We start from the raw sequence: 19,178 nt of genomic DNA on the forward strand, positions 1-19,178 counted from the left end.
TAATCTTTGATTGTCATAGTTCTAAAAAGTTTTAATATCCTTTCATATAATATCAAAACTGAACTGTGTACTGTGATACATTTATAAATGTTCAGGCTACCTCTAATCATGTTGAGTGGTTTGTCTTGTATTCTTTATATGACACACCTAACAGATTGACAACAAAGTGTGTGAGAAACCACTCTCTAATATTATGAGTCTCTTTGCAATTGACTTTCATGAGGATTCCAAATCTATATATTCAGCGATATACAGAATGCTATCCACTTTCAACATGCAAGGGCATCAAAGAGACTTCCAGTGGAAGCACAGCATAGCATCACAATCAGAGCAGAAGTGACAATTAACAGACTTTAAAAATAAAAATAAAAAAACAGGACCTTAAAAAAATCAAAAACCAAAGGACTTCTATATAATAAAGTCATATAATAGCTACACCTAGAAGATGCACAGATATGTATAGTCCCACACTAGTTTAATACCTTGACTATGTCTCGAATTTTAACAAGACAGAAGACTTATCTCCTTGTGCACTTAAATGTGCCCTGAAGTGCAGGTGTTCTAGTTTATTTATAATCAAATGTAATATAGTGCTACGGTGCACAGCATTTCTGTTAGGAAAAACCATGGCCCGTCACAGTGACTGGTCACTAAGGGTCTCATTCACTAAACCGCGGTAGTGTGCTTTGTACACCTGCTGTATTCAATAACAAGTGGCAGGCAACCTAGCACGTGGGGAAAAAGCGAGTGGAAAAAGTCCTGCGTTCCAGTCATTTGAATATAATGGATTATGTTAATGTGTGGAAATGTATCCAAATTACATCACAAAATACCACAAGGGATATGCAAACCATATTCAGTTAAGGGTGCTAAGTTTACTAGGTGCCTCAGCGTGTGTTAAAAGTACTCATCTTGTTAGTGATAGTCAATGTTTCTAGCTGCCCGTCATAGACCTTTTGCAGCCAGTCAAACTGACGGACGTCTTTGCCCATAACAACAGGTAATTAACAGTTATCGCAAACACTGGGTCAGGCATGTCAACCCCCAAAGTGTTCACACCAGTGACAACCTTTGGATTGATGAAAAACCTTAACCTAGGTTACTAGATTTTTTTGGGGGGGGTGGGTGTGGGGGGAGGAATACATCTACACATATTTCTTTGTAAATACTGAGAATTAGTTTAATATAATATACTTGTATTGATTTTCAGTTTTAGTAAAATTTTCTCAGTGTGGGAATGTGATTATTATTATTGGTCAACATTATTAAAACAAAGAAGCATCATTATACAGAAATCCGAAAACCAGTGTGTGGCGCTCCCCGCTACTTTCACTAAAATTAAGGTGAAATAAAGAAAGATAGACATACCATCAATCTCCAATTGTTATGCTATTTCTTACCATATGGTGTCTTGTTATTGCCTTTATAACCACTGACACTGGCATCATAAAGAACATTATATTTTTCAACTTTATTACATTCTCCTTGATGTCCATTTCTCTTTTAGTTCTGTAAAAAAAACAACCTGTCATTGCTGCAGTATTTCAATGGAAGCCACATGTATTCACATATTCTATTAGACAGGGTTTAAATTGTCTCCATGGCAACACCTTTGAAAAGGTATTGAATATTTGTCAAGGGACTTGACACATGTTTGAAGAAATGCCATGTTAACAAGCCCTGAAAAATATGCATTAGGGGTTTTCATCAAATGGCTTGAGTACGTTTCCTTATTTCCATTCAAATAAAAGTGAGGTACTGGGATATATGTAAGCAATAATGCACGACAGGGTGTGTGATATACTCTAATATCACCACGAACCAGGTGCGTTGCAAGTCACGAGGCGAGGCTATAAAATGGGTTAACTAAAAAAAAAAAAAAAGAAAAAAAAAAGTTATTTTTATTAAATATCCTTCCGCCTAAAGCTGAGGTAAGGAAAAATAGTTCAATTTATAGTAACTTAAAAAAAAAAAGAAAATGCATTAATTACAAAAAATAAAAAAGCGATTTATAGATGTTGAATTGAACATTGCCATTGACAGTGGCGAGAAAGACGTTATTTGCATTATGGAATACCCGGTTACTTATCAAACCAACTTTGCAGTTTATGGCTGGACAACGTGGAGAGTTACTGGACCAGTATTAAGAAACTATTTAAAACAAGGCAGGGGGCAGCAGAAGAGATGATACCATCGTACCTGGACACATTTATGTGGAGAGAAAGATACGGCAGTAATTGTCGAGATGCATTTATAAATACTCTGCATCAGACCACACAGCTGTGCAGGGGGTGGGACCTGTGGCAGCAGGCAGGGCAGGAGATGAAACCGACCAGAGAAGAACGCACAGAGGACGGCAGTGGCAACAAAACATCCATTTAACTACCAAAGTCTAAAGTTTAAGATATATTTTTTTAACTATTTTTTTTCAGAATAGGATAGGGAAATGCTATAGTTTAGGGAGAAGCAGCAGGGCAATCAGAATGGCGAGTTTTGAATTGATTTCAATACTTACTTTTGCCTTTTTTCACTACATTAATTAATCATTGTTGTCCGATTCAGACTCGTTCAATCACATGTACACTTCGGTTTCCCAAAAGGTCAACATCGACATAAATCTCGTCAGTCATGTTTATTGCAATAAATTCTAATATGTCTGCCGTTTTTTTCCACAAAAAATTCTAGTGGTGTATGGATATCTACCAGTGATTTGCTCCTTTTTGAAAAGAAGTGCCATCCAACGGCGATATGCTGTAATATCAACACCTCTATGTGACCTGTGTTGACCAATCAGGACAGAGTATTTACAAAACCCATTTTATAACTTTAATGCATCAGATAATGCATGTCCCATTGACAGATAAATGATAAGAGGTTGGATTCTTAAACAGTGATTTTGACATCCTGTGTAGAAATAGTTTTGAATCTTATTAAGGATAAGGTGTACTGTACACCCCAACGTAACTTGAATGACTTCTGACAGCCCGCTAGTCTCTAAAGTCGGTGTAAAGTGATGACGTAATGCTTTTGGACTGCTTAAAGTAAGAAAGCGAATGAGTGCAAAAAATATTTATATAGAAAAATTGAAGGTTTATCAGATTACAGCCAAATGCAATCGGAAACATCTAAAGCAGACTACGAGTGTATGACAAAAGTCTGGTAAAGATTAGTGCAAAATGAAGGCAGTTATATTCACCTGGTATAGCATGGCAGACAGACGGACAGATAGGCAGACAAACTGGCATGATCTGTGTATAAAGGTCCCGATTTTTTGAACGAGGACCCCAATAAGTAAAACCTCTCCATAACATATAACCTGGAACTATATGGACATTTATTTAATAAAATACCTGTTATGATTGTATATTTGTTATTCAACATCAGTGCCGTGCATTTTGACCTTTGATGCTTGGAGAACTCTTGTTGTTGTTTAGAATGAAGCTTAGTCAAAAGACGAGATAAAGAAAATTGAACTGAAGGTCACCCTGGTACTGATCTGTCCTCGATGCTTTATATGATACAGTGCTCATAAATACAGGTTAAAATCTAATTTAGCTTGCAAAATTTGATTAAATAAAGAAAGAGAGCTATAAATCTTCAGCCACTGAAAAGACACGGCCAATAACATTCAAAGACGACTGCTCCTTCGACAGTTCAATTATTCGAGCTGTAGCGTTTTATGAATACAATGTTGCAAGTTAGAGGTTATTTATATTTATTAACAGTTTATTAAAACAGCAAAATGTACACTAATCTGTTACCAACACAATGCAATATGTTCAATACAATACTAGATACTGTGGTACTAAATTAAACTTGCTAATAACATTTAAAAATGAATGAATGAAACCTCAGAGTTCCAGTTTCCAAGTACCCAAATGACTACCACAGTTATTTAATTTGTTGCCCATACTCTTTCCACTTAAACATAAATGGGCTCCCCTCTGAAATAGCATAATATACAAAACAGAAAATAATATATGAAATTCAAAATAAATCGGATTTGCTTCGGCTTAAGAACATCTATTTTGATGACATCCATTGTTTCACAAATATTCAGAATCATACTGTAATGCATCTACAATGTAGTTTATCTGCAATGGTCATCACTTTATTTCATATGGGATAAGAACAGCAACTAACAAAATAATGTATTGTATACCTATTATTATTATTATTATTATTATTATTATTAATAATAATAATAATTATGATTGCACATTTGTTTTTAAATTGTCTGTGGTATTACCATCAGATCTGACAAGTTACATATTATTTAATTGAAGTGCTTAATTTATTAGAATTATGACACTAGTTAAATTCCTGGTGGAAACAGCAGCATACAGATTGTTCCAAATGTCAGCATGTGGGGATTGTGAACAGTGAAGACTTTGTTGTGTTGAAAATATTCAGCTCATAGATACAAAGTTTTAAGTTTGTATAAACCATTTGGGGAGTATAAGCATATGAAAATGTTTTTCCCTTGCCATTCGCGTAAACTCAGATGCATCTGTGTGTGATGTGAAGCCAGCACTGCACGCATGGCTAAAAATGGAAAAAAAACAAATGTAGCCAGTAGCAAGCAATGGATGGCCATGACAGACTACTCCATCTCAGGTCGGTCTTAAAAAGGCTGTATCCCTTAAAAATCACCCCTAGTATGTTGTGGATCAATTTATCAGCTCCCTGAAATTGTATTCACAAACAAGTAACTAGCTGATTCAAGAGAACATGTATTTGCAGATTAATGTCTCCATCTTCATGTTGAAATGAAGGTCCCATCAAAGCTGAAAGTTACACATTTGAAGTGGTAACCCAAGCTACAGTAGGAGGGTTTCGTACAATGAACAACAACTTTCCTAGTGTCAATAGGGAAAACTTCACTAAGGTGACATAAAAGGAACAATAATATTTGCCTGCAAAGGAACATGGTCCTTTTTTATTTTTAAGCTGTTAAAAGGAATGTCATTTAAGCATAGTGATGATATGAAGGATCATTTTATTTTTTGTGTTTTTTTAAACTCCAGTGACATTGAGCACAGAGATGACCTGTTTCTCTGATTAGCAGCCTGCAGTCTGCATTTATTGTGAATTAAATTTGCTCAACAACGCTCCTCTTGTACCCTGATGGTGAGGGCTACTTTCAAGGCGAGAATGCACCTAGATGGAGAATAGTTTCCATGGTCACCACACTCCACTTCTCAATCCAACTGGGCAAGCTTGGTATTAAAATGAAAGACTGCACAAGCACATGAAATACTAATGACTGAGCGGATTAACATTCCTTTGAGACTCCTTCCTGCACCTTGTGGAGTCTATGCCACTTGTGTCGAGGCTGTGATCCAGTCAATGGTGGGCAAACCTGACATTAGGTGCAGGTCCTAAGACAGTGTGCGTTTGTGTGTCTGTGTCTACATCGTGACACACACACACACACACAACAGAAAATGAATGTGCTATTTTAATCATGCTGGGGCACCAGTATTCTTATGGGGTCTGTATCAAACTTGCTCACTGCATTGGCAATATTTGACTAGTGAAGCCTGTCTCATTAAGTGATGAACTGGAATTGAAATAAACCTGCTGGAAGGAATATATGCACAACTCAAGTTTGATATATTTAATTATTTTATTTCATCAATCTAACAGATCTTCTCAATCATAGGAAACTGTAATGCATTTTAAAGTCCATTTGGAGGTATGATTTAACTTTTCTCATTCAGGAATGATTAAATAAAGCTTCCCCCGCAAGACCTTGGAAATCTTCAAAATGACACCATGTGCTCAAAGATATATTTAGAGACTACTAACTGGATATCAGTGTTGGACACATTTGCCTTTTTGATCCCCAAACTTGCCTACAGTATTGTGGGTTAGTATCAAGGTTCAAGTGTTTATACTAGATTTACAGTAAAGGCAGAACATGTCGCCAAGGAAACACAACTGAACTGAATAACTAGCTTTAGGGCCAGTGATCCAACACAAACAGGGGGGACTCTTTATAGCAATCTTTGAATGCATATCTGGAAAGCCACCCTTAGTGCTGCTGTCATGTTCAAACACGCAGCAGTGCTTTACATATAAAAACAGCACTTCAGACATGCTGTGGTATGATTTTTGCAATGAGAAATCAGTTAAATTGGATTAGAAACCAATTTATGAACAAAAGTATAGTTTATGAACAAAAGTATACAGATAGGGGCTTCTGTTTTATTCTACTGAATGACAGACGAAGCACATTTTCCCTTGTATCTGATTGTACCGCACACTCCAACCGAAAAATAGAATATGTAAAAGAAAATTATTTAAAATATGTCCCCAACAGATCACACACCTGTTTCTCAGCATACAGGAAATACTGTATTCCTCTGAATTTAAGACGTACTTTAACCATTTCTTTGCTTCTTAAAAATAGCCTGTGTCTTAAATTTGAGTACGGTATAGTGATGCATATATTAAAACTGCCACTGCAAACAATTTCATTGTTTCTAACAGACAGTACCAGCTTGGACAGACCAGAAATGCTGATCAGGCCCCTGTATTCTTCAACATGTCAAGCAATACCACAGTTCACAAATTGGGTGAAAAACAGGTTCTGACTGTTGTGTTTGCAATGCGGTCAATGCTGTTGTGGTTGCTGGGTTACATGTTGCCTGATGCAGTGGAGTGTTGTGTCGTATTTGCTATTGCCGGGATGCGTGATGCCATAAGTGAGTGAGTGGTACGTGTACGAAAAAGAGAAGTCATGCAAGTATTATACAGTACGCAGCACAATAAAATGAGCTCCGTGGTTAATCTACAACACCGTTTCGTGTCAGTTATGTCCGATACAACAGCGTAATTGAGGTTGTATCTTTGTAAATGCATATTTATTTGAGGTTTTATTTTTTCCTCAAATTAAGGGTATTTATCTGGACTGAGTCTTAAAATTCGCAGGAATACGGTACATTTGCAGTTTTTTTTTTTTTTGGAAAATGTTATTGAGGTTACTCACCACTTATGAAGATTTGACAATCGAGCTCCTACTTGACAGACACAAAAATAGGCCACTTAGCAAAAGTAATACAAAGGCATCATTACAACAATTATTTTCTTCACTTTTGAAATGAATGGTCTCTGGTATTGTTCACATGCCATGATGGCAGAGTGCAACAATATGATTAGCAAAAGCACATTGTATTCTCAGAAAATAATTAGCTGTTTTTACACTAAGAGCCACTGAAAATGATCTTCCAATATTCTAAGATTGTATTCATTTTTCTAATCGTCTGTCATGCTATATTTTACGTTCAATTCATTTTACAAATGTTACCTTGAATTCTATATGTAATTACACTGTGCTGTTTCTTATGGTCTGTTATTATGCTAACCAGGTTCCAATGCTCTGTTATCTTTGCTAACCTACTTCTATTACTGACCTACATTTTATTGCTAGCCTATTTGATCTTTTGCTTGTGTCAAACTTTGTTTGTGCTCTGCAATGTTTTTACTGACCTATCCTTGATTTTATTAGCAAGCCAAACTGATCTAACCCAATATAACGAGCAAAACACCTGACAGCATGAATATAACATTGTGGCACCATCCCAGAAGGTAAACCTCCATGGAAAAGGGTCTTCGAAACCATATTTGTCAAAGTAATATGCTTCTTCCTACACTAAGATGATCTCAGCAGGATGTCTCTTAACGGGCGATAGAATTGCCAGTATGAATTTGCCTTCCCCTTTAATAAGCCTAATGTCAGTGACAGAGAGCATTATCTACATGCTTCCATATCCCACATGCTCCCTTCCATTAAAATGTGTAAACATATATATTTGTTTCATTCTTCAGTGGTGGAAGCATCATACGAAGTACTTTTTCCTGGGACGAAGCACCTTGTGTGTGTTGGAATTGATTGAGGCATCTTTGTAGCGCCGGTATAGTGTGCTTCAATTATTTTACTGTTTTTTACAAAATGTATGTGCAGTAACCGCAGTAACTCTCCACAACAGCTCAGGAGAACTGAAGGTTAGTGGGCACCCTCTGGTTCCTTCGCCAAGCCAGTTACCTCTACACCGAGAAGCTCGATGGGCTACTAGCCCCTGGAAGACAAAGACTAACCTTGCAGGTGTCTTCTGGAGCTAACAAATAGCCTGGACAACAGGGGTTGCTGAAGCGTGGTGAAGTAAAATAGTGACCACCTTTTTTACCTCTCTAACTCACGGGAGTTCCAAGTTCAATGCTTTGCTCCCTGTGGGATCCACAGTCAAGATCAGCAACTTGGCACAGCCAGGATGTGAACCAGCGCTCCCTAGACTGCAAGCATCAACCTGCACAGCACACAGTTGTTCCTTCACCATGTGAGCCCTTCAGGGATCCCTAAACACAAATTGTACCTAAAAGCATCTGTCAATCGTAATGTTATACTAAATAACTAACTGGATGAGTTCATATATTTAAATTAAATGAGATGAAGATCAACAAAGGCATTAGTGTCTATTCAGTTTATCTAAATGTTTGCGTGTTTAGATGCACCACTGATATGGTAATTTTAAGTTACCCTACTGTGTTAATAACTAGAAAATAGAAGCTGTCAATTTTCTTTCTTTCTTGCTTAACAGAATGTACACTTTTTTTTTTATTTAATAAAACTACAATTAGAGGTGATCATCAAAATTGCCAGTGTCCGGCACCTTGTCCCTACAGGTGTACATACATACAGAAACAATAAGTACCAGACAAACTATTCATTCTCAAATAAAATTAATAAAAGAGCAGATACAGTACTTATTATTACAGTACGTAGGTAACAGCTGAAAAACTGCTGGAAAATGATACAAGTTATGTAAAATGGAAAGTGCGACATTACAGAGCAATCATTCATACCGCTAGAGCGGTTTTCAGCTATGAAGCGTACATTTATTTACTTTAACAAAGTGTCTGCGGGACTCCTGGCTTTTCAGCTATGAAAAATAGCATCAGCATAGACTGCTTATTTGATTTAGCAAACATATGTTCCATGGTATACTGTATTATAAGAAATAGAACTGTGCATCAATATTGTGTTAAACATTTATATAAAGATCTTTAAATAAAACGGCTATTGCACAAAAATGATCAATTACTGCAGGGGTGGAAATAGCCCTTTGAATAACTATAGACTGTGCAGGTCCCTCAAGTACTACCCATTTTAAATGTAGCAAAAATATGGTATTCTGGAACATGTGATCCTTCCAATGCCTTGCATGACTAAACTCCAAACGAAAATGGCTCAGTTTGTATATACATTATATTTGTATACACATGTATAATGTCTAACAGGACACAGATAACTGCTGTTCATTCTAATCAATTACAGTCATCCTCATTAATAAGCAAAAAGCCTGATTTTGAATAGTCATTTTAATTAAAGGGAAATACATTAAACTGAATCTAGAATGAATGCAGACAAGTAAGTACATAAAAACCACCCATGCTGCAAATTGTATAATGAAACCACTTTATTAAAACTATATCTATTAAATTAGGTATGACTTGGCTTTTTATACCAAAGGACAGGAAACACTACATGTATATCATGCCAAAAAGCAACAGAAATGCTTCTAAATGTACAGATAACCTTAATATTCCATTGCGTTCATGATGCACGCCATTCAAAATAGCTTATTTACGAACTATGAAAATTACTTGCAATATAAGTTAACACTTGTGTACGGTGTCTACTCAAAATGTGCACAGTGATGTCTGTTATAGTAAGAGACACCCTACACTCAATGTATTAACATATAATATTGTATTCATGAACTACACTGATACACAAGATAAGATGTACTGGAATCCTGACAAATCCTTAAGGACTATTGATTGATTTCTCAAACGTGATTTATTATACCATTATGAATGTGTTAGCAGCAAAAGTAGTATAATGCACAGTGTGAAATATCTCCACATGGCTGCCTAATTTAGAGATGTCTGAGTACAGAAAATGTGATTAATGACCTATTGTTCAAGAATGATTAATCCTAAATAACACAATTACCTATCTGCATTTGCTATAAACCCAGTTTGATCTATCAACTCTGAAAACTTTTCAGTAAAGAAAAACAGCATGCTTTGGAGTATGGTAAATACACCCTAAACAAACATTTAAAACTTAATAACGCCAAGTTATGCTGGATACATTTGTAGATATTAAGGACGTGCAAAGTGACAAAATGTTAGTTTCTAGCTGTGTGGATAACTGCACATAACATGGATCACACCCACTCAAGGAAATCACTTGATGCAGTGTGTGCAAGAGTTCACCTTTCCCCCTGCTTTGTGCAGATGCAGCAACAGGAAATATTGTATACATACTGTGTGCAATACACACAATGAAACTGGAAACTTCCCTACACAATCATACTTAAAATACTGTACCAAAATAAAAACTAAAATTCTACAATGATCTGGGACAACAGTAAAAATAAATAAATAAATAAATAAATAAATAAATAAATATTAACTGTAAGGATCTGGTAAAGTTAGTGTGGTACAACATTTTGGAAGCTAGACATAGCATACCTGTCTTATGTATATATGTATGTATGTATGTATTATTTTCCTATGACAATAATGTTCTTTGGCAACATCTGCATTACAAAACTACAAAATATAAGAGACATGCTCCAATTATTACTGTTTGCTTAAAAACGGTACTATTGTATTTTCACTTGTTTCTGAAAATTATTCTTAAGCTTGCTATTAGCAAATTATGAATTCTTTCTACAGGGAATTTTAAAATTACTGTAATTTTAAAATGTGGGTAAACAGAACATTGTTACATACTCTAACAGTGTTATTATTATTATTATTATTTATTTCTTAGCAGACGCCCTTATCCAGGGCGACTTACAATTGTTACAAGATATCACATTATACATTATTTCACATTATACAGATATCACATTATTTTTACATACAATTACCCATTTATACAGTTGGGTTTTTACTGGAGCAATCTAGGTAAAGTACCTTGCTCAAGGGTACAACAGCAGTGTCCCCCACTGGGGATTGAACCCACAACCCTCCGGTCAAGAGTCCAGAGCCCTAACCACTACTCCACACTGCTGCCCCGTGTTGCACTGTACCTTATCTTTAACATATAACGTTATATAATACAAATCTTGGATCTTTGAAGAGAAGACACAACACCTCTAATAAGCATAATAATAACCATTGTACAAAACAGATGCATTCTTTAAAGTTTACAGTATGCAGAAATTTCTATAATAAAAGAAAAGCAAACATTGCCACATGTATTATATTTTCAACACTGCTATGGTGGCTTGATACAAAGGGACTGTACTACATTTTACTCCTGAGGAATTCAAATTAGATTCTAGGCAGCAGTGAAAACATTCACTGCTCAGACTGGTGGTCCAAGGTCCACATCACAAAATCAGCCTTTAGGCAAAATAAGGAAACTGGAAGATTATGAGCAGATAACGATAGAGCTCGGATAAACTGTCAGGGGGAAGAGGCAGAAACCTTTCAGATCAGATTGCCTCATATAATATTCAATACCATGAAGACAAATACAAGAGCTGCATGGCATGATCATTTACTAGTGCAACCATCCCACAAGCAAATGGAGGCTGTAAACTAAATCTAAAAGAGCATTAACTTCATTTTTGGCAATGATGTCATGTGTTTAGATTAATTATGCAAATGCAAAACAGAACTACTGCTTCCACAGTCCTTATGCCATCAGTGTTTGTACTGTTAATAAAAAAATACAAAAAAGTCTTACAAAAGTTTTTATTTGCAACTTTAAAAAAAGTGATGAGTCATTTCCGAAAAGTTGCTGAAAAGTATTTTAAAACAAAAAGGTTCCTTTGAAAATTGAATAGATTTGGAGTTAATCACACATCTTTTAACAGGCCTTTTGTTTTAACGTGAAATTCGTATTACAATTAAGCTATTAACACTGATGATCAGACTGCTGATTGAGGAAGGGTAACATATTAATGCAATACATGTTTAACTAGTGGTATGATTCTAAAATATTAGCATATTATAAAATGCATATTATATTTATCTAAACAGTAACAACTGCCTTAAAACATCTGCAGTTCTTATGTTTATTTCTCCCCTTCTAAGGAGAAGTCTATATCTTCCATAGCAATGTCTGTCATGTCATTTGTAACAAATTGCAATCAATAAATATACAGAAACCTACATTATAGGATTTGATTTGCAATGTTATACAAGGTTGCCTGAATCTCCACAGATGTGTTAATAAAACATCACATAACATGGGGATTTAAATATTAAGCCTAAAAACGTATATATTCTTAGGACAGGACATTGTTAAGGAACTTTCAAACATGATGAGATTTATGAAGAAGAAAATGTGGCCTTCAGACTCTCAATCTTCAATTTTTAGCTCCACCATTAATCTATGAAGCTAACAGTAATGAACTGGCTTACCCAGCCAGAGCAAGAACATAATTGGGATGCTGCAGCACAATATGCACACAATCTCTACGAGACCCGATTTCTGCCTGATGAAAAGGTCAATTATTAATAAACTTTCATCAACCTTTCTAATTCTTCTGTTACAGTACACTGGGAATAGTAAATGATTCACACACTATTTTAAATGCCAGGCGACAGGTACCGAGGTATTGTTTTGACTTCCCCTAAGAATTGAGAGGGGTCTGTTCCTGGAAGAGGTTGGTGACACACCGCATACAAATCTATCTAAACAACCATGCATCAGCAATTACTTGGTCACAAATTTATTGTAAATGGACATTCATTCCCTGCCACAGCTATACATACATAATTAGCCATCCATAACACAAAACAGTTATGACATACTACAGTATATAGCCACTGTAAACCTATACGAAACAGGCAGGCCCCATATACCATGACATTATGTTATATTCAACATTTGTGCAAAAGGAGGTCCTTTGCAAGAATCATCACCACAACTGGACAAAAAGGAAAACCAAAACAAAGAAAAAAAGTTAAAAGTTAAAAAAAGGAAATATGTAATTTAAAGATTTAACAAAAACATTAAAAAAGGACCAGTTTATCTTTTTCTAATAGTAATACAACTTTGACCATCAGGCCTTACCTTGGTAGCTGCCCTCGTCTGCCTGTGGCTCGCACTCCTACAGTACATCCCAGATGTGTTCAAATACCAAACAGTAAAGCCCTCTAATCAGGGTTAGTCTACTGCTTAGGTGTTTTTGGCACTATACTATATCACTATACCTCTTCACTAACGCCTCCTCTCATTATTACAACCTCTATTCACAGACGCTAGCATAGGCAGACCTATTTCAACTTAAATTAACACATGTAAAGCTTGTTACAAGCTGACTACACAAAATGTCTTTTTTTAAAATGATTAAAATATACAGTACTTTTATTTTAATTAGAGAAGCATCTTGAGATTTCTGCAAACACAAACCATTAAAAAGGCACATTTAATACAAGTAATGTTTACAAACACTGTCAATCAAGGATTTAAGACCAAATTACTTTTACTTCAACCCTCTTGAGTGTTACAAAAAAAACATTAAACCCAATCTCCCTGCTTCATCATCTCCCACTTGGATAATAAATGCACTAGAAACTGATTGCAATACTGCAGGCAGTGAGACAAGTGTATTACCAATTTTTACCAGACCATTATCAAAGATTGTTACAATAGTTAACGATCACTTTAGTTTCAAATCTATGAGATTTTGCCTGTTTAAATACCCCCATCACAGAGCAGATTTTATTTATCCTTTGCTGTTTTTAACAAGCTGTTTTCACGAATACATCTTTGCTGCTTCATACTGCGTTGTTTTTTAGGCTCTTTCAACACACACATGCAAAAGAAAAACAAATAAATAAATAAATAAATAAATAAATAAATTAATTAATTAATTAATTAATTAATTAATCTGGATCCCTTCAGCGAACTAGTTTAGCCCCTGAGAGATCATGTTCAAATGGTATATTAATAATGTAAAAACTATAATATTTGTTCATGAGAAAATCCAAGACACTAACCCCAATTGACAGTGCTCGGCATTTATGTATTTATGTGAAAAAAAAGAAAAAATAGTAGTCAAATGCCTAAATAACACTAAGGTTTCTTTCCTCTTATGTTTAACAGATGGGCATTATAAAAAACATTAGAGAATGTGTGTCAAGGCATAATTACTGAGTCTGGTTCTAACTAATATGGTTTTATTACATATATTGACTTTGTGTAGAACAAACACAGAGGATTAGCTTTCTCTTGGTAAATTCTGCACATTGCCTCTTGCCTGCTTGGGCCTGGTAGACCCCGCTTGCCTCAATAAAGGTCAAATCTTAATTTAATTACACCTCTTGTGCTGATTTCCCACAGAAAGTGCCGTCAAATATCATATTGACCATGCTAGTCATTTAAACCATCTGTTTTACCCCTTAGGACATAGAAACACTGGATATCTACATTTATATTAAACCGCTGTTAGCATTCGTAGTGATCGAAGCAAACAAACAAACAAACAAACAAACAAACAAACAAACAAAACAAAACAAAACCATAGCATCCCCAGACTATAATGTAAGGGCAAAGATACAATCTCTCAAAGTGTGTAGTGTGTATTATTGATATAAGAGGTTGACGCACGTGGTAGTGAAATAGTTACTTTAATAGCCAACACCATTAATGACATTTAACTGAGGTGGTCGTAGAATACAGCTGTGTACCCAAAAAACATTAACAAAATAAGTCAATGCCAAGGTCACCAATACATTAGTGTATATAACTCTGGAGGTGGAAGCTCTGTAAAATTACAGACACAAAAGGCGACAATACCGGTGGTCGAACTTAACCTACACTCAATACTGTTACATGCCAGTATCTCAAAGCTTTAGGTCTTTATCACACGGAAACCAAAACAAGTCAAGCCCAATATGGCTTCTATCATGGGTCACAGAGGAGGATACCATAAGGTTTTGCCAGAGTTTCCATACCACTGTATACAAGAAGCCACCACATAAAACGGCTCCTGAGGCATTAGTAGAAGTAGCAGTGGTAAAGGGTTTATAAAAAGTGATACTCCCCACTCAGAGTGATTGTTAATCATTTACAAAGTAAGTACCAATCACATTAAATCCCTTAATATTTTAATATGGTAATGTGATGCATTTCAATCCAATTTGAACTTGCATTTTCACTCTTTAAACAGGCAATGGTTCAATGTATAAGAAGTCACCGTTTCCTGGGGACAAAATTGAGACCACCACACTCAACTCCCCCACGGGTAAAAGGCTATAGAGCCTTGAAAATTAGCCATCTTGTCTAAAGTGATTTAGAAGCTACATTGTGTTAATGATTCTTAACACGGATCCAAATAATTAGAACATGTGCTCCCTCAAGTACAAAAAATAAATAAATAGGTTTGTAAATGTTATAATAAAGTTTTACTTCCAGAAAAGAAAGAAAAACTTCAGTGTGTTCTTTTTTTAATATTCTCAATGATCAGACCATTTAGGAGAAGAGATCAAAAGAATGACACTCATCTTCACAGCAAGCCCCAACGACCTGCCTTTGTTCTTGCAATCAAGGTCTACATGTACTGTAGCTAAATCTCTAGACAACACCATTGTGAAGGCTTCTCAATGTCAACAGTGTTTGTTTCCTAATTAGTCAACCTTTTAATTATGGCCTTGAGCCATACCCAATCTTCTTTTTGACTTTGATCCTGCGATTATAGCTTGGCAGGTCTACACTGCTACAATCAGCCACAGATGTTTTTAGATAGATCAACAGTAGATACTTGCTAATTATTTGTGAGCTCTAGGCATTTCCCTGATAATCTCTAAATAATTACTGATTTATACACTGCAACCCCCAGCGATCTCCAGGTCTACTCACCATTTTTTTCCTCTTATCCTGTTCTGTGGGAGGCTCCTCATCCTCTGTTAGTTTGGGCTCCTCAAAGTGAGACATTAGCATACAGCTATATAAAAAAAAATAAAAAAAATAAGATAAGAGTCAAACACAAGAAATGTGAGTTTTCGTGAACAAAAACAAAATCATACCTAGTAGAATAAATCTAATGTGGATGTGATATAATATTGAATGGTTTATTTCTACTGGACGCTAACTGTAATGGAACATTTTAAGCCTACACAGTCAAAACCATTTACAACATATCTGGGACATAACGTACACACTGATATAAAGAACCAGTATCATGGAACCAAATAAAATTGTATTAAATCCTGTTTAAATTCTCCTTTTTGTACATGATCACCCACTGTACAGCACGAAAGCGAAAGAGTTTACAATTGAAAAAAAAAAATGGAAATACTTTCACTTCTGGAAAAGGTCATTACCAGGGATAAAACAGCACAATATGTTTGAATTTTAAAGAGCACTGTGACTGATATTAAAAAGTCTGCCTCAGAGATTTAAAAGTTTACGGTCTTTGATAGTAGCGGTGGGATTTTTTAGATCTATTGCTCGAGACGAATACTTGAGCATTACAATTTCCAGGTAGTGGAATCAAACGTCACTCACCTCTACATACTGTGTACATTAATCGCCAAATTAACACCCCCCTCAGAAAAAAACACTTGGCTTCCTTTGTTTAGAGGTGCCATTTTAAATATAGAACAAACTCGCTTGAAAAAAACGCTTGTCATTAACATTATTTAACCCTGCCATGGAATTGATACCATACCACGTCTACTACAGCCATAAACACACACAGTGCACCAATGAAGCGCCAGATCGACCGAGAATAAAACCCGCCCCAGAGTCAATCTTCTGTTGCACCACTTAGAAAAGCTACTTGGAGGCAATTGCCAAACGCCTTCCTTTTTATAATATCCGCCCTTACTGTGGCACTAGAGCAGTCCGATACGCGACGGACTACTGATGATAAATTACTAAAATAAATGAATAAAAAAATACGCGTTTGGTGACGTGTCACGTGACCGGTTATACGTCTAGCATATTATTAAAGGTTTTAACACTTCTTTAGAGTTTATACGTTTAAAATTCCCATCCCTATCTGCATAGTTCCTGTTATTACGCACGCACCGCGATGGCATGCAGTGATCTGTGCTGCACATATTGTGTACTCGCAGGCATACTACTTGCTGTTTGGACTTGACCTTGCTCTCTATTACTGTATTATGCAGTATTATCATGGCCAGCGCTAAACGATCGTCAATTTCACTTAAGGACAGACTGTACATTATTGGAGAAATCTTAAAGGGACGAAAGCAGTCGGAATTATGCTGTAAAGAGCTCAAGTTTAAAAAGTAGCAGTCGCTGAGGCAGTCGTCTAAGGCCTTGTCCACATTAGAGCAAAAAAATCAACAACCGAGTTCAAAACCGATTTACCTGAACCCCAGCCCAACAGTGTTAGCATTAGATTGCCGTAATGAAACCGAGTTAGTTTAACCCAGCTGTTGTTGAAAAAACACTTCGCTGGATGACTGCATACCAGAAACCACTGTAATGTATACACGTCCTTCTTTCTTTTTTCCCCCCTTGTAAATGTTGTTTATTTTCATTGAACACGGGAGCAGAACGGAGGAGCTACGAGAAAGTTCCTAAGTAAATCAAAAGGGGAATAATTTGTATTGGGGAAAAAAATGCCCACGCCACAGTAAATAAATTAGATGGGCATTTGCACAAAGGGAAAATCTGGGGCGGATAAGATGTTATTTAATTTAATTAAGTCGTCAAAATAAAGTCCTTTAACTTGCTAATATGTCATGTGATCTAAGATCATTTAAAAAAGTGTTTTGGACACATTAAGTTTTGTGTACTACAGTACATTAGCATATCTGACTGTACCAATGGAATATGGCAAGAATAAATCCTCCTGTATTTTAATTCAGGCTTGTCTTTTCTTTATTGTCGTCTCATGTAACCGGAGGATTATGGCAACGTACTACCACAAAGCACTAGGGGATATCGGAGGATACTGTGTAACCAGACTCGAACACGGTTCACATCCAGATTACAGTTAAACCAGTTTATGCCGACAACCGAGTTTGAGACTACCTCCTGAGCAGGTTTCAAACTCGGCTGAACTCAGTTATGAACCGTGTTTAGTGTGGATGCAAATTGATTTAAGCACTGTTAAACAGGTTTTGAACCCTTAACTCGGTTCTAAAACGCTAATGTGGCCTGGGCCTAAAAGACTTCTTAAAATAGCGTACAGGCAAGGATTACTGCTGTACCTGAACTGACAGTTTGTATGGTAAATGTTTATTGACTTGTATATTATTTTTATTACCATCATCAGTTTTTTTATTTCTGTAATTTTTTTTTTATTAATTAGTTTATTTTACTAATTACAGTACAGTATTATTCAGTACATTACATGTTTTTTGTTATTTTTTATAATCCATTTAGCTGACCATCTTTATCAAAGTAAACATAGAATTACTGTATTAAATAATTAAAATACAGAATGTTACATACTGCACTGTAATGTACAGTACTAGTTACATTGTTTTATATAGTTTCTTCTGTAATAAACCTTTATACTACATACATTGTATATGTACATTAATCAATTAGCACTGTACTAGGTTTTGATCTTTGTGCTGATTTGGCAGGTATGTGCATGTATCTGGTTATTACATACCTCGGTTATAACTTACTGTTTTTACGATCCCAAGGCAGTACGTTGTATCAGATTTTCACTGCATATACAGTTGTAGTAAAACATTTACATACCCCAATGGAAATGTATAATTTCTAAAAATTTCTCGAAAACAAAGAATTTTAGGAAAAACCTTTTGTAGCAAAAGTTTTGCTTTTGTGGATGAGGAAAAAAAGAAAAGTTCCAAGAAATAGATGTCTACAATTATTTATTTCAATTTTATTACAATTTGTTTTGCAAAACTCCAAAAATGCTAATTCAAAAGTATTCATACCCTTTGATGCTATGATAGTATTGTCTACAAGGTGCTAGACATTTCAATATGATAATGCAGAACCTAATACTGGATTGTAGGTGAACATTCTTAGAGAGTATAAAAAGGTGAGGCATAGGATGAATGCTGTCATTACCAATAAGTCAATATGGGAAAAAGTAAAGAGTTATCTGAAGACTTAATCAGAAAATGATGTATGGTCATAAAGCTGGAGAAGGATACAAGAAGATTCCCAAGCATTTGAGTATCCA

At 35.6% G+C, this 19,178-nt stretch overlaps 1 protein-coding gene across 1 annotated transcript in view; it reads right to left on the bottom strand.

Moving 5' to 3' along the window:
* LOC117400116 (importin-11) overlaps window positions 1–19,178 on the bottom strand; it is a 180,769-nt gene that overhangs the window by 20,341 nt on the left and 141,250 nt on the right. The window contains exon 29 of the mRNA XM_058990140.1: window positions 15,899–15,983. Coding sequence (XP_058846123.1) covers window positions 15,899–15,983 — 85 coding nt within the window. The remainder of the gene's footprint in view (window positions 1–15,898; window positions 15,984–19,178) is intronic.

The sequence above is a fragment of the Acipenser ruthenus genome, chromosome 2, assembly GCF_902713425.1.
Source record: "Acipenser ruthenus chromosome 2, fAciRut3.2 maternal haplotype, whole genome shotgun sequence".
NCBI lineage: Eukaryota > Metazoa > Chordata > Actinopteri > Acipenseriformes > Acipenseridae > Acipenser > Acipenser ruthenus.